The sequence below is a fragment of the Brachionichthys hirsutus genome, chromosome 11 (assembly GCF_040956055.1).
Source record: "Brachionichthys hirsutus isolate HB-005 chromosome 11, CSIRO-AGI_Bhir_v1, whole genome shotgun sequence".
Classification (NCBI taxonomy): Eukaryota; Metazoa; Chordata; class Actinopteri; order Lophiiformes; family Brachionichthyidae; genus Brachionichthys; species Brachionichthys hirsutus.
The window spans coordinates 11,481,995-11,498,284 of NC_090907.1; the positions used below are offsets into that span (position 1 = coordinate 11,481,995).

General features: G+C 45.5%; 1 protein-coding gene across 1 annotated transcript; it reads left to right on the forward strand.

Moving 5' to 3' along the window:
- Window positions 1-493: 493 nt before the first annotated feature.
- zbtb44 (zinc finger and BTB domain containing 44) lies at window positions 494-11,813 on the forward strand. The gene is made up of 6 exons (XM_068745584.1): window positions 494-608; window positions 3,421-4,516; window positions 4,705-4,789; window positions 5,085-5,236; window positions 6,948-7,248; window positions 11,327-11,813. The coding sequence occupies exons 2-6, from the start codon at window positions 3,457-3,459 to the stop codon at window positions 11,715-11,717; spliced, it is 1,989 nt and encodes a 662-aa protein (XP_068601685.1). The 5' UTR covers window positions 494-608; window positions 3,421-3,456; the 3' UTR covers window positions 11,718-11,813.
- The last annotated feature ends 4,477 nt before the right edge of the window (window positions 11,814-16,290 follow it).

A 16,290-nucleotide genomic window follows, 5' to 3' on the forward strand; every position in this document is an offset into this window, starting at 1 on the left:
AATCAGTTAAATAAATACAATCCCTTTGTGTGAGGGGATATTTTGTCCAGTATGTAAGTTTTTTTAGTCCTTGTATTATAAGTATTTTTGTTATTATTCATTACAAACAAAATAAGAAGAATTTGGAGATATGTTGAAATTAGATAAAAGTTTTGCAGTACCAAAATAGAAACGACAGAATAGAACAGAAAAGATGCGGTGGCGAAGAATTCGCGTGAAACGTATTGCTATTTTGTTCGTGGCGTTCTGATTCACGCACACAGTCAGGACGCGTCGCCAGCGGGGACTTCCTTCCTGGCGCGGGTTAGGCGAGGCGCGTTGCATTGTGGGGATACAAACACGGCGCAGAAATGACAGTGGGGAGCACAAAGGAATGCAAAGCACCCCGAGAACCTCTAACGCCAGCCTGTTGTGATGTGAATCCACGCCAGCGTTAAGGACCGAGCGTGGGAGGCTGCCGGAGACGCGCACGCAGGGAATGTGAGTGATCGGAGCGCAGCGGCCGGGCCGGGCGCACCGCTAGCGGTCCATTGCTGCGTTTGTCAGCCGAGCTGCAGGCATCCCGAGGCCCAGTCCGTGTTCACGGACCGGACCCCCCATCCCAGGAGGTAAATGCCCCCCTCCCGCCCCCCCCGCACGACGTGCCCGGTTCCGCTGGCCTCGCTGTGTTCGCTTCGCCTGCATTGCTGTCTGCCTCTTGGTACGCGGAGAAGGGACCGACTGGCGGGGCGCTGCGTTGCGTCGGCTAGCGTTAGCTTAGTGGCTAGCATGCAAGTTGCGTCAAAATATGTTGTCAAACCGGAAATGAGACAAGTTTGACTTTAAAATCAAACATTTTAATTCTAAGCTTGCTCGAGCAACGATTGTTTTATTCGACGTCTGACTTCATGAAAACAGAATGTCACGTAGTTTCTAAATGCGCTGCACGTCTCGGGTGGAAACGTCAACATTCGTCGCTGCTACAACGTGCATGTATTATGACGTCACTTTGCTTTGAATTTCCGACTTTTATTTTTTAAAACGGATGTAACTTCTCTTTTCTCCTGCCAACTTGACGTTTCAGGCCTGCTAGCAGCTGTTTGCTAAACTGTTATTGCCTCTAAACTTGTTTGTGTAGTCAGCTGTTACCAGATAATTAACCTCCACCCCCCAAGTACACGCAATACCCAAGTGTTGCGTGTACTTGGGCAATCTCTCCTCTCCACTGTGTCTCAGACCACCGCTTGACTTGCAGGTAGAAGATGTAAACACAGTACAAGTACTGTGCTCTGTTGTCGTCAGAAGTATTTTTATCCAGACTCATAGTCACATATTTCATTCACTAGTCGGTGTAATCTTAGAAATAACTGATAACAAGCGTTATCTGACCTAAAATAAAATCACAACAAGCAAAAGTTGTCTGTGACGTCAGAAAGAAAGAAATCGGCAGATTGTAATATATTCTCTCCATCTCTCCAGCAGCTGATCTCTCTAATGAGCGCCTTCTCTCAAACTGAAGGTGTTGTCTGTTAAAATCACTCGCTTGAGTGACCGGCTGGAAGGACAACCTGCAGCGTCTCGGCCCCTCCACGGCACAGGTTCGACACCCCTGCCGTAGAGCATGTGTCGAAGTCGTGGCCCCAGCCCATTCACCAATTTATCTGTGTTTTGACGAAAAAGTAGTTGTCATAGTTTCAATTGGAATTTTTCAGGTCAAAATATTGCAGGTACTTGACTGTTCAATAAAAGAAAACTCTGTCTGTGTCTTGAATTTTGACCCCTTGACCGAGCTTGACCTCCCTGAGAATCTATGGGGTATTTTCAAGAAGACGATGAGACACCAGACCCCCCCCCCCCCCCCCCCCCAATGCAGACTGGACTTCATTACACCTGATGAGCTGTGCCATAGTCTGTACGCCTCCATGCCATATTGATGCAGTAATTCATGCACTTTAATGTCAAGAAAACCCCCGTCATGGAGTCCAAGCTCCTTCCACGTCCATGTCATTTGGTGCTCCTCTCCTGCCGCACCTCAGCCAGGTCTATAATTCATTTGCTTTTACTTCTGGGCCAGCATAGCCAGGAGTATTTTCCCTTGGCCTGCGTGTGTGTGCACGTAAATTGGACTTTGCTCTCCCTGCTAGAGCCCCTTTCGCTTGAGCGTTTATCTCCATGGAAAATCTCATGCCTCAGAGGATCCACATGTCTCGCAGACAGCTGCTGAGCATCCTGCAGTGCACTGGCCTCCACATGGGTCTGGCTCGCATCACTTCACATCTGCTTTCATTGCTGTTACATAATGTGGAATTTCGTCCTCTGCTCTCCTTACTGTGCTTTCACCCACCAATCATCGCCCCCTACGACTCCCCCTCTCAGAGCACCCATTTATCTCCACCTCCACCCACAGCCTTCGACAATGCAGTTTCTTTTTCTTGTCTTTACCACAAGACTTGTTTTGACTTCTAGTTCAGAATTTCAGGGATGGTCCTTTGCCGCACCTGATTCTTATGCAATCATCCAATTGCAGTACAGTAGTCCCTCATTTTCCGCGGGAGTTACGTTCTAAAAACAACCCGCAATAAGTGAAATCCGCAATGTAGTGATCTTTATTTTTTTTCAATTATTATACATGTACATATATGTTTTAAGGCTGTAAAACCCCTCACCACACACTTTATACACGTTTAACAGTCGGGCATTAATCTAAATAGATTGTTTCAGTATTAAAGAATGAAACCAAAGATCAAAACCTGTTTTCAGAACTAAACATTTGTTTGAGAAATATAAATATATAGTACGTACAGTAAACGTTTTCCTGTTAATAATGTTAAGGCGTGCAGGTCGAGGAAAGAGCCGCTTGGAGTGCAAAAGAACAAATATTCTACTCGTGCTCTCTTTAGCCTCTCATGGGCTGCTTTATTGGATAGCTTAGCACAGAGGAACGGCAGCGGCTACATATATCAACAGGAAGAAACGAAACCCAAAAGGGACGTGACGTTTATGCTCCTACAAAATAAAAGCCTCTTTTTACACAGAAGAAGAGCGCTATAAAACAAACGCTTAACAAATAAACACGATAGCTTTTAGAAATAACGAATTTAATTTTAATGATCAACCTACGAGGTTGAACACATGAGAAATGATTAATAGCGACTCGCGCATAGTTCACAGTTCCTCCGACCGCGCCTCTTCGTCCTTGCGCCGTTTCAAGGCGTGTTCAAGTGCAAAACAAAATATCTGAAATTGCAATAAAAAAACTCCGCGAAGCAGCGAGGTCGCGGAAGATGAACCGCATTATATCGAGGGACAACTGTATACAAAAAAAATGTAAGTGCTTAAATATCTAAGCACTCTGTTTTCTCAACAGAAACTGATTCCAGGGATGCAATTTAAATGCTTTATCTTTTGATGCTAAAGTGTATTTTCTTGATTTTTCTGTAGGACACTTCCTGTGCACAATCAGAAACGGACTCCAATATGGGGGTCAAAACCTTCACCCACAGCTCGACCTCCCACAGCCAGGAGATGCTGGAGAAGCTCAACGCTTTACGCAACGAGGGCCACTTATGTGACGTCACCATTCGGGTCCAAGATAAACTCTTCCTGGCCCACAAAGTAGTCCTGGCCTGCTGCAGCGAATTCTTCCGCTCCAAACTTGTGGGCCGGTCGGAGGAGGACGACAAGTTTGTGTTGGATCTCCATCATGTGACCGTCAGCGGCTTCGCTCCGCTGCTGGAATATGCCTACACATCTACGCTATCTATTAGCACGGAGAATATCATCGATGTTCTGGCAGCCGCGAGTTACATGCAGATGTTCACAGTGGCAAGGACGTGTTCAGAATTCATGAAGTCCAGTATTCTGTGGGGTGCGGGAAACAACAGCAACATGGGGGCAGATAAGCCACAAGAATCGGCACCGGAGAGTGCCTCATCAAATTGTGCCATGACGCCATTGGATGGCAGTGTGTCGCCTGTTTCTTCTGACTGCAGTGTGATGGAGAGAAATGTTCCCATATGCCGGGAATCACGACGAAAACGCAAAAGCTTTGTAATGATGGCGTCGCCGGAAAGTCCGGGACTCAAATGCACTACGCAGATGGTCATCACCTCTCCTCAGATCACCAACCCGTCGGCCTCCTTCTCAGACAGCGCAGCCCAGCCCGTGGAGTCCTCCCTGGCCTTCCCGTGGACATTCCCCTTCGGTATTGACCGTAGGTTCCACTCAGACAAGTCGAAGTTTCCCGAGAGTCCTCGTTGTTTAGAGCCCGGTGCCCCGGGGACCTCGGAGGTGGTCGTGGGTCGGAGGCTCAGTGACTTCCTGACTTGTGAGGGCTCCAAAGCGGTGTCGTCCCCAGTGGCAGCAGAGGAAGAAGATGTGAGGGTCAAAGTGGAGCGTCTCAGTGACGAAGAGGTCCAAGAGGCTTCGTCGCAACCGGTCAGTGCCTCCCAGAGCTCACTGAGTGACCAGCAGACGGTGCCAGGGAGCGAGCAGGTGCAGGAAGAGCTCCTGATCAGCCCACAATCCTCCTCTATAGGTGGGGCTATTCTCCTACCTTACTGACCCACAGCATGCTTGACCTCCAAACCAATCTTATTCCACAGGTTTACTATTGAGATGTGCACCGAGGACCTTTGGCGCTTATTGATGTGTAGCAGCACCAGACTTGTCAGTCTGTATGTCTGGCCCCGCCCAGCTCTCACGAGTGAGTTTTCTTCCTTCCAGGATCGATGGATGAGGGCGTGTCAGATGGTTTGCCATCTATGCAGAGCACCTCCAACCCTGGAGGACATGCAGAAGATGATGAAAGGTGTGTGACTTTCAGCAGTAAATCTACACATCGTACCTGTAACTAAGCAACAGCTCACACCTACTCGCGTCAAATAAATGTCATGTTGAAATGTCAGCCCCGATGCAGTATAATATAAAGATCTGGGAACGTTAGGGCGAGGTTGGCATTAACTTAGATGACCCTCGGTTCAACACAGAACTGCGTTCGGAACCGGATTCCTCTGGAAGTGTGACTTGACTTGCATGAAGGACAAGTTTTATACATGTTCCTCTTTTAGCGTGTAAAAACAAAGTTTCCTGTGTTCATCTTTCAGGTTAGAGGGCATTCAGTACCCCTACCACCTGTACATCAGCCCCTCGGGCCGGCCTGGCACCAACGGCCCTGAAAGGCCCTTCCAGTGCCCGACGTGTGGAGTCAGATTCACACGCATTCAAAACCTGAAGCAACACATGCTCATACACTCAGGTAGGTGGGCTGAGGTGCATGTAGAGGGGGGTCTGAGGAAGCTCTGTTCAGGCCGGTGGGGAAGCGTGTATATACACAGCAGCCGCCATTAACAATAAGGTTGCAGATGTGAGGATTTTACACAGCGTTCTGGCAGCTCACAGTTTTTTCCCAGTATTTATCCGAATGCGTCTAAAAACCGTCGGAGGCTCAAAAACATGTTGCTTCCTTTTGTTTAGTCGTTGGTTGGTTGGTTTAGTTTATGAATACTGGTCCTCACTCAACAACGTACTCGTTTAACGACGACCCAGGCTTTCCGAAATATAAAAGTATGTGTTTAGTGAGCTGTCGGGGAACCGGGTTTTGTTTAACGATGAAATCGTTTAGCTCCGGGCTCTTTGGAATGTACCACCGTCGTTAAGTGAGGACCAACCTGTATTTGATTAGTTTATCATTTTCTATATTTGTTTTGTGTTAATCTCTTTTCTATATGTTTTCATATATTGTTTGTAAAATGTGCTTTTAAAAATCAAAAGCTCTCTATTAACCACACTGGCCATGAACAAATGGTAGTTTTGTTTAACATACTGACAGTAGACACTTTTGTGAAACTGCTACTACTGGACTTTCTTTTTGTCCCATGAGGGGTCGCCACAGCAAATCAACCTTCTCCACTTCACCCTGTCCTTTGCATCGTCCTCCCCAACACCAGCCACTCTCATGTCCTCCCTCACTACGTCCATGTATCTTCTCCTTGGTCGACCTCTTGCTGTCTTGTAGACCTTTCCCTTCGTCCTCGCTGACACTCTCCTATCACAGAGCACACCTGATACTTTCATCCCCCCGATCCAGCCTTCCTGCACACGATTCTTCACTTCTTTTCCACATTCTCTCCATCACTCTGCACTGTTGACCCGAGGAACCTGAAGTCCTTTACCATCTTTACGTCTAACACCAATGTGAAACTATTAATTAATTCTGGTGGTGCTTTACCAAACGAGTTTTCCCTTAGCGAGCCAGATGGGAGGTTCCACCCACAGTTTGACACATATTTGTTGTTTAAAGGACTTGTATTCAGTAACTGTGGGAAAGCTCGGTGGAAAGCTCGCGGGAATACAGGCAGATGTTGATAAAATGTTCAGGAAATGTTTGGAATCTTACTAGGAACAGTTGATTCAATTATGGTGATTTCAAAGTGATCCAGAATATGTTCTGGATCACTTTGAAATTTCAATTTTACACAGTCATGTAGGGCGGGGATCGCTATCCTGCCACCGAATTTCGTCTGGATTGGATGAATGCCGATACTGTCGCGACCCGGATTTTCCTATTTACTTACAATGGAGGCTTTTTCAAAAAATCATACTCACTCACCAAAAATGAGTCATAAAAGGGTCTGATATGCACTATCATGCAAAATGCCTTCTGGGTCTCATCCAGAATGGGGTCAGGAAAGTGTCTCCGAGTCCGCCAGAGGTCTGCAGTGAGCATTGTTGATCACAGGGATCCTGGTTGCTAATGGGGTCTAAATAAAAGTTGAAAAGCTGTGGTTGCTCTTTCCTACATCTTGTGTAAGGTTTAGTGATGAACCGATGGGAGGGGTTTTTTTCACAGGCATTTTTGGAAACTGATGTGGAAAACAGTTGGGGGAAAATGTAGTCAAAAGCCTCCCCCTCCCCCACATATGGATGCTAACGCTTGTGCTAACACACATGTTCTTCTTCTTCCCCAGGCATTAAGCCTTTCCAGTGTGACCGCTGTGGGAAAAAGTTCACACGGGCCTACTCCCTAAAGATGCATCGGCTGAAGCACGAAGGTAAACGCTGTTTCCGGTGCCAGATATGTAGCGCCACATTCACGTCCTTCGGTGAATATAAGCATCACATGAGGGTCTCCCGACACATAATCCGCAAACCACGGATTTACGAGTGCAAAACGTGTGGCGCCATGTTCACCAACTCTGGCAATTTAATTGTACACCTGAGGAGTCTGAACCACGAGGCGTCTGAACTAGCAAACTACTTCCAGAGCAGGTGAGGATCCCGGGGACGATGACTCCATCATTTACTCAGGTCTCACCTGGATCACAAAATAACTTTAGAGGTTCATTGAATTGTTTCTCCTTCCATGACTTGTTTTTCAGATGATTGAAGTGATTTGAATGCTCAGACTAAGTGTGCCTGACGTGTGTGACTGCTATAGAGAGACATCATGTACCTGTTTGACAGAGTAATGTGACATTTTGAGGTTTAGGATGTGTCGACATGACATGAGAAGGATGCCATTTTTAGCTGAAGTGCTAACTGAAGGCCTGCTGCTGACCTATGATCACGTGAAAAAAATTCGTCCCATATAGAAAAACAGATTGTAATTGTGAAAATGTATATTGTGTTATGACGATGTGCAGAGATTTCACCAGATGCATGCAGTGTGTTGTTCATATGTGAACTGCTGAACATTTACGGACATGTTTGACTTTATCACCTGATATTTCTTGTGCTGCAATGTAACGTTGCACACTTCAGCATCGATGAAATTATGTGGTGAACTATTGTTTCATCATTAGGTGCGTTTACATGGACACGTTTAATCGGATTAAAAACCCGATCGGAATACAAATGCTTCATGTACACACCAAAATCGCATTAGTCTCACCCTATCAAGCTCAATCCGATCAAGGTTCTGTTCCCATCGAGAGGGGTGGTTTACACCGATTGATGATCCGATCAGAGTGCTTGAAAACACTTATTCCGATGTTTCGGTACAAGCCGTCCTTACTGCGCATGTCTGTGACGTCAGCTAAGCGCGCTTCTGCTATTCCCTAAAGCTAGCTGAAGCAGAGAGAGCGAAAGACAGAACTGGTCAATATCTGAGACAAACGTGTTGCCAGAGATATTAAAGGAGGAAAGTAACAGAGAAAAAGGGGAAAACGTGAGAAATAACGCTGAAGCAGAAAAGCGCGCAGCGATGTTTTGTTTGCAACGGAAGTCGCTACGGCTTCTTCTTCTACTATTTCCAGTTATATTGGTAAAAATTGTTCATGAAAAAATAATTTATTCCAATCGAAAGTGTGATGCATGAGCACACAAGTCCTAATCGGATCAATATTTTTAGGGTCCATGAACACAGTGCATCCGATCATAATTTTACTCCGAACTCTGATCGGGTTAAATAAAGTTTGTCCATGTAAACGCAGCCACTGACTGAGAATGAGGAAGAGGATGGCTGTTAATTTTACAAACATGCAAAGTTCTGTGTTGTTGATACAGTTTTTGGAGAACTCAGATAATGTGTTCTAAGTCCATAGATAATGTTTATTCATTCATTTCCTGCCGCTTTTTCCCATTTTGCTGGAGCCTATCTCAGCTTGCTATTGGCGAGAGGCGGAGTACACCCTGGATGCGTCTCGGGGCCACACAGAGATGAAAATCACACACTCGCACACAATACGGACAGTTGAGAGTAATCAATTCACCTAAATTGCATGTTTTTGGAGGACCCAGACAAAAACCCACGCGGACACGGGGAGAACATACAAACTCCGCACAGATAGGATTCTAACCCGGTACCTTCTTGCTGTGAGGCGACCGTGCTAACCACTCCGCCACCGTGCTGCGTGTTCGTGTTCAAAAATGCATACCAGCTTCTTCTTGAAGACGTTTTCTGTACAGTAGCTGTCTGTCTCTATGGCATTTCATAAGTTGCTGATTTCAGCCGTCTGAGGAAATGGCAGAACGCCGTGCCTTCATTGAAGCTGAGGAGTATTTTTATTTTCCAGACTGTTACACTTCTTAATCAGCACTCACAGGGCAGCAGACAGTTTACAGAAGCAGGTCGACGCTTAACCATCAGAACAGTGGAAACTCCTTTGGCAGAACCGGCACTCTTTATCTTTAATGTTTTGTTTACACATAAAGGCACGTGTGGCGTTCTCTGTAGTAGAGTGGGTCGACGCGTCATTTCAAATGTTCATCTTCACTTTAGTGAGGAATGTGAGGAATTTTCAACATATGTTTTATTTGTACCTGATTTATAGTTGTGTGTGTCTGTTGGCAATCCCAATGGGATCCTCCTCCATCAGGTCCTGGTAATTCTGAACCTGATCTTCCTCCATCAGGGTCTGGTGTTCTTGAACCTGATGCAGCTGAATTGTGTTGAGGGCCTGAAGACTTTTCATCCAAGAGACTGGCGGAGAGCTCAGATATTTACGGTAAACTCTTCTGAGGTCACTAACAAACTGACAGTGATGAAGGTCACACCTGAACAGATGTGTCAAAAGCACTCTTATAGGATGTAACAGTCAAGACACAAGTGGTTTGTTGAGGCATTGTGAAGATTGGGAAGGGTCAGGCAACAAATTCATCATGATTACAGGGCGGCACGGTGGCGCAGTGGTAAGCGCTGTTGCTTCACAGCAAGAAGATCACTGGTTTGAATTCAACTTGCAGCCTTTCCATTCTCCCCGTGTCTGCGTGGGTTCTCTCCAGGTTCTCCGGCTTCCTCCCAGCACCGTAAACATGCAAAATTAGGTGAATTGGTTACACTAAATTTCACGTAGGTGTGAGTGTGTGTGAATGATTGTCTGTCTGTGTGTGGTCCTGCGATGAACTGGTGGTAAGTCCAGGGTGTAACCCCGCCTCTCGACCCGCGACCCAGTAAGAGCGGTTCTTAAAATGATTGAATGAATGAATCATGATGGCACATCTTCTGCATGGATAGTAGCGATCATGTCGCTGCCAACTTTCACGCCAATCAGCCCAGCTGATGGAAAAGAAAAAAGACAATCCGTATGATGCCGAATCCAACACCGGTAACAAAAGAACACACAAAAGTCCACATTAACTGGTGGTTAAATAAAATTACAATAAAAGAAACGGTGATTCCACAGGAAGACAACATAGTAACCATTGGAGCAACAGGAAGAACCTCGAACAGCAGCAACCGCCACTCAGAAACCCGCAGAAGAACGTTGCTGTACAGAAAATCAGTCGGAACATCACACTTGGAAAAGTAACATCGTAGCACCTCACACATTATAGCGCATCACACAGAACACCCCCCCCCCCCCCCCTTACCTCACTATCACTCCCCATTCCTATGGCCCAGCAACTTTTAATCCAGAAGAAACACCTTTAAGAGAATATAAGAATTGAAGCAAGAGCCACAAACGGGAAAGGAGAAGCTGGAAGAATTGTGGAGAAAATTCCATAACTGTCACCATAGAAATGAGATGAAGCGACTCAACTGTGCAGGAAAATAGGAACAGAGGTGCTCTGGACTGAAAAGACAAGAGAGCAGGGCAGCAATGAGTGTACACAGGCACCAACCATGGCAGAGGTTCCTGCATTTTGTCAAATGGAGTTGGAGATTTGGTTGGGACGAATCGTGTCCTCAGTGTACACCATGCGACACCATCAGGGTACCATCTGACTGGCCCCAGACTTATTTTGCAGCAGGACAGCAACCCCAAGCACAGCCAATGTCCTACTGGAACAGAGTACTGGAAATTCTAGCATGGCCCACCCACAGATTCCGAATCTCAGGATCATTGAGTCTGTCTGGGATTACATGAAGAGACAGAATGATCTGCGATAACCGACATACACAGAAGACCTGTTAGTTCTCCAAGACGTCTGGGACAACGTGCCGGTCCGGTTCCTTCAAAGACTTTGTGCAAGTGAACCTAGAAGAACTTGAGCTGTTTTGAAGACAAATACTGATTTACAGTAGTTGTAAATCTATAAATATGAACTGTTAATTGTTACCTTTTTGAAAGCGTTCTTATTTTTCAGCATTTCTTCACACCTGCTTAAACCACTAGTACTGTGTGTAACAATGTGTGTAACACGCTGTCTGCTGAATGTCAGTTCATGTGTGTCTTTCTGGACGAGTGACGTCCTCTGTGGAGGCCCAGCTTTTTGAAGCTCAGTTTGCGTGACTGTTTTTCAGACTCATTTATGATGCATTCTGCAGAAGCACTTTGGTGTAGACCTGAACCACGTACATGTAGAAAATCTGATAATGTGACATCCTTGAAAATTTTAACAGGATAATTTGTGACATGGTTTCAAATTGCAGGCTTTTGATCTCACATTGACTTAATCTTTACAGTGATTTCCTCGTGCCCGACTACCTGAGCCAGGTTCAGGAGGAAGAGGAGGCCCTGGGAAACCAGTATAAGCTAGAGGAGTCCCAGCATCACCCGGTGTACCCGGGTAGCACCTCCACCGCTACCACCACTATAACCTTGCCCCCCTCCTCCTCAGTTCAGACACCTGTCATCTCCCAGGTGTCCTCCTCTACCCAGAATTGTGAGAATTCCTCTGGCTTCCTGTCACCCGATCCCCTGGAAGCCTCCTCCTCCTTTGACATTGACGAGACGGCGGTTTTGAGAAAGGAGACCAAGGAGGACGAGAGGGAAGGAACCAGTTCCCCGGGTGTGCTTGAACCAGAGCTGCAGCATGCCCCAGCCGAGGAGCTGCCCTCTATCACCATAGAGTGACTCTGTTGGGCCACCAGGCCTTTCTGTGGAGTCATGTCATGCGGAAATATCTTTTGGAATGCTTCTTTGCTAGAAGGAACACCTGGGACGCATCTGGGGGAAAATAGGAAACACTGCGATTGAAGTTTCCTGAAGACTTCAGTTACCAAGATGTTTTTCCCACATGTGTGTATGTTTTAAGCCAATCACAATCCAGCAAGTAAATTATCTGTTTGGTTCTCAATGTTTCCTCACTGGAATGAAGCTGCCTTCTTGTTGGTGCCATGAGTCTAGACTGAACCCCCCCCCCCCCCCTCCAACCAAAACCAGTGGGCTTGTCTACACATGTACTGTTTCGCTGATCACGTCAAACATCGTGGTTAACATGGGCGATGGCTATTTCATGGAACTACCCTATGAATGTCTGTAAAGGAAGATGCATTAAAAATGTCAACAGCCTAAAGGTTAGAGGGTCAAATGTTCTCTAGACTACAACCGTAGATGTTCTGGTCTGATTGTAAAGGGTTGAATACAGGGACAGCGTAGAAACTGGGACGGGTTTTCTTTGGAGATGTGCCATTCCCTAAAGACAGGAAACCATAGAACACGTTTGACTTCCTGTTTCCCCCTGACAGAGGAGGGTTTATCCCAAGGGTCACTGTCCGTCATTCATCTGTGAGTGACTACAAAGTTGTCAAGCTAACAGCGATCATCAGAAGTATTGACCACCTGAGCAGCCACCCCCCCCCCCATTCCCATATGACATGAATGCAGCTGAAGCTAAATTCATTTCTTTCTTAGACAATTTGAGGTTTGAGTACAAGCCTTGTCCTACTTTGCTAAGTGCCTGAGTGTTCCCATTTTAATGAAGCGGCGTAGAAGAACAAGAACAGCAGGAGGTCTTGACTTTGCCAACAGTGACAAATCAAGTCTTTGCAAACTGAGCTCGACAGAAAGTCTTGTTTTTCATCTCTAGTGAACATGTGGGCTGAGACTGTATTTTTCTTTCAGTGCAGTCGCTATAGGCAACCTGTTCAATGTCTATATTATCTATATTGCAATAGCTTGTACTGTAGGTTTTCTATTTGGATGCCATGTGTGTTGGATGTTGTGGAATATGATTCGTCAGGTGTGTATGCGCATTTGTTTTACCTATTTGAACAGTACATTTCGTTTTTAAATGTTTAAAAACTTGAAAATATAATAACAGTAAATTCCCACGGGATTATTTTGCAGTGTGTATTTCTGACCTTTTTCCTCTGAATCAACACTGTTGTTAAATCAAAGCTTGAGTTAGAGAAATCCTGGATCGAAACAAAACGAGACTGAAAATCTTACAAAGCAAAGAAACAAAAACAATCGGTTTAAAGGTTTTTCCCAGCTGCAGTGTTGTGCTCTTAAATGGGCTCTAAGACATGCTAATGTGGCATTTATCCCAGATGAGGTTTGTGTTTGGGTTCTGGATATCTATGCCAAATGTCAATTGTAACATGCTAATGTTGTAGCGTTAGCATGACGGCTGAAGCGATATTCCACATAGATTGGTCTGCTTACAGCGCCATGTTATCCCAGCAGCACTGGGGAACTGCCAGGGTCTGTTTATTCAAGATGAAAAACTAAAGTAGAACATTTCCCTCAACAAAAAACAACAACATGCATCTACGAAGGCAGGAAGTGATGCAACACGATGACATCTCCCATAGCCTGATGTTGCCTTATGACATCATCATATGACGGATACATGAAATGCATCTTGAATCCCCCCCCCAGGCATCTGACCTGCCTACCTGCAACACGCACACGCATGTTCAGAGTCACTAGGAGGAACAGAAGAGTTCCTGAATCTGTCCCTTTCTTTCGATCTCAACCAAAAGTTCTTTCCTGGCCTTCCACCACGCACCCCGCATCCTTTCACCCCATCCTCCTAACTTTACCCTTACCCTTCTACCCTTTTTATTGCTGCCCTCTGATCGAACAAACAGCTGACTTGCCGTATTCTCGCCTGACTTGCAGGGTTGATCCTACCTGTACAGGTGATGCGAGGTGAGCTGGTGTCGGCTTGTGTCATCCTGTTTTCAGATTCGTGCCATTTGACCCTTTCATAATGAGCGCGAATCGTGCAGTTCTCCTTTTGGACCAAATGTTCTCGATCACATTGGGGATTTGCCACGGCAATCAATAATTGCACATAATCAAAGAGATAATCATTTGAAGCGGTCCATGTTATTTTGCAGAGGGGTCCTTTGCTCTCCCCTTTAAACACTGTATGATGTACATTAAAGAGATTAGCCTTTGTGAATGGACCTATCCACTCTAGTTGCACAAAACAACAATCTGAAAGGATTTTCTATTCTCCATCTGTATTCATGATTTAATTTTTTTTTTTTTTTATGAAATGCTGCTGTTTGTTGAAATGAAAAGTGCCCATAATATTTTTGTGAATCGATAGTGTGCAATAAATGACAGGAGCTGTAAAGGTTTCATTATTTGGACCGGTGAAGAAGAAGAAGAATGTATTGTTTAGTTTTACTCTAATGTGACTGAAGGTGAATCAAATGGAGAGACCCTTGTGATCTGTGAAAGACACTCTGTCGAGGAACGAGCATTTTATTTGCTCTTTTTGTTTCTGTTTTTTCGTTGCATGTTGGTGTCATGAGGAGAGCATATCTTCAGCTGACGATGACTGTCCGCGGCCCTTCATCGGTGTGACTTGGATCTCTTACTCAGCATGCCCTCCTCTTTTCTGTGTGTGATGCTTGTTTTATGTGCCGTGTTTCAGATAACTTTATTAACAGGACATGCCTTTCCAATGAACAATTGATGTATACATTTCCCAGTCCTTGATTTCAAAGAAGGAAAATAAGAAGGCCGCGGTAGCTCTTCAGACTGGCATATCTATTTTTGGTGACTTTTGTACTATGGTTGCTGTTTCATGGCATCTTTGGATATTCTTTTTTTAATCTGAATAGATCGGCTGAGTGTGTGTGTGTGTGTATACATACATACGGTGTATACTTTGTTGCATACTCTTTCTAGTGCTGGCTACTTGCTGATGACCTGCTTTGAATCAGATGTTGTATTTTGTGTCTTTGATACTGTACTAAATCATCGCGGATCGTACCTGACAGAAGTGATGTTTGGTGTTGAGTGTTTAACTGGATTGGCTGTTAAAAACTGACGAGACCACTCTGTGTTCTGGAGTTCGTGGCGGTTCTGAATCGCTGCATTCTGGTTTGCTGTCCTGGTATTAAAAACATTGTTTTTGTAAAAGTATAACATGTAAATGAAATAAAAACTACGAATAAACTTGCCTTGGTTTATTTCTATCTTGCGTTAAATCCTAACGCGATTAAATACCTTCTGCTGCGTGGATTCGCACCGATAAGAGTGAAGTAATCGAAGCCGTCTCATAGTTGCTATGGCAGGTTACGCGGAGTAGCTGTGGCTACACTCAAAGCTAACATCTGGCTTTAGCGGGATTATCGTCATTCCGTCGGGTAAGCCTGGCTGTCGGCCTCCTTCCCACTAGCTTCCCGCAAAAGTTCAATCTTTGATTCTGCAGTTCTGAAATATGAAGCTCTGTTTACTGTCCGTTAAGACAAATCATCGTTGGTGGACAAAAAATACAGGTAAGTAAAAAATAAAGGTAAGTGGGGGAAAGAAGAAGGCCCTCGTGTCTGCCTCCGGAGGGTTTAAACTGGTCTCCGTGACGCGGCCGGCGAGATCAGCCGATTCTTCGGGGTTGATGATGAAATGATTCCATTCCACGCAGCCAGACGTTTGTTGATGTTGGCCTCTGGTTGATTGTTGAACCTTCAGAGGAAATTCATCCCCCTTCCAGAGCTCATTCCAAATGCAGCAAATGTTTTTCTCGGAATATCAAACATAGTGAATATCAAACCGAATAATCCTGTGGCATGTTTTCTCCGTTTGGACCGACTCCGAAGGCAGACGGATGGACGTGAGTTTATCCGAGAAAGCAGCCTGCCATTCACCTCCCTTCACCCCGCTCCGTTGCGTAACGCTGGGCTCTTACTTTGCTCCTTGTACATTTTTATTGCGGAGCCACAAGTGTGTTCGCAGATGCGCCCATGGCGTGTTTATATTTGGGGCTTATCTGCTGGAAGCTCGGCCCCCGGAGGGGATTTCAGACAAACTGGATGCAGTAGTTTGCGAGGAGAGCGATACTGCTGTGCGAGCCTCGCTGCCAGGAAAAATAAAATGCACGGCATGACTAATACGCATGTCACACATTCCCAATCAATGGAGTCGGATGCAATGGAATATTCCACAAATGACATCCTTGCCAGGTTCATTAGGGCTTCGTCTACACAGAAAATGTTAGTTTGACGTTGAGAATAACTCCGGACCTGCTTCGTCTCGCTGCCGTGCGTCTGGCGAATGAGAAATTGCATTTGCTCATATATTTTCTGAGATAGAGCGACAGTGATGACAGATATATGAAAATAAGGAATCACAGCGCCCCTCCCCCCCGTTAAGTCCCTCCGACGGGCACAATGAGACATTCATTACTCTTCCCTTTCCACTCAGCTCTGACGAGCTTCTCGGACGTTGACTTGATGTTTTATTCTTT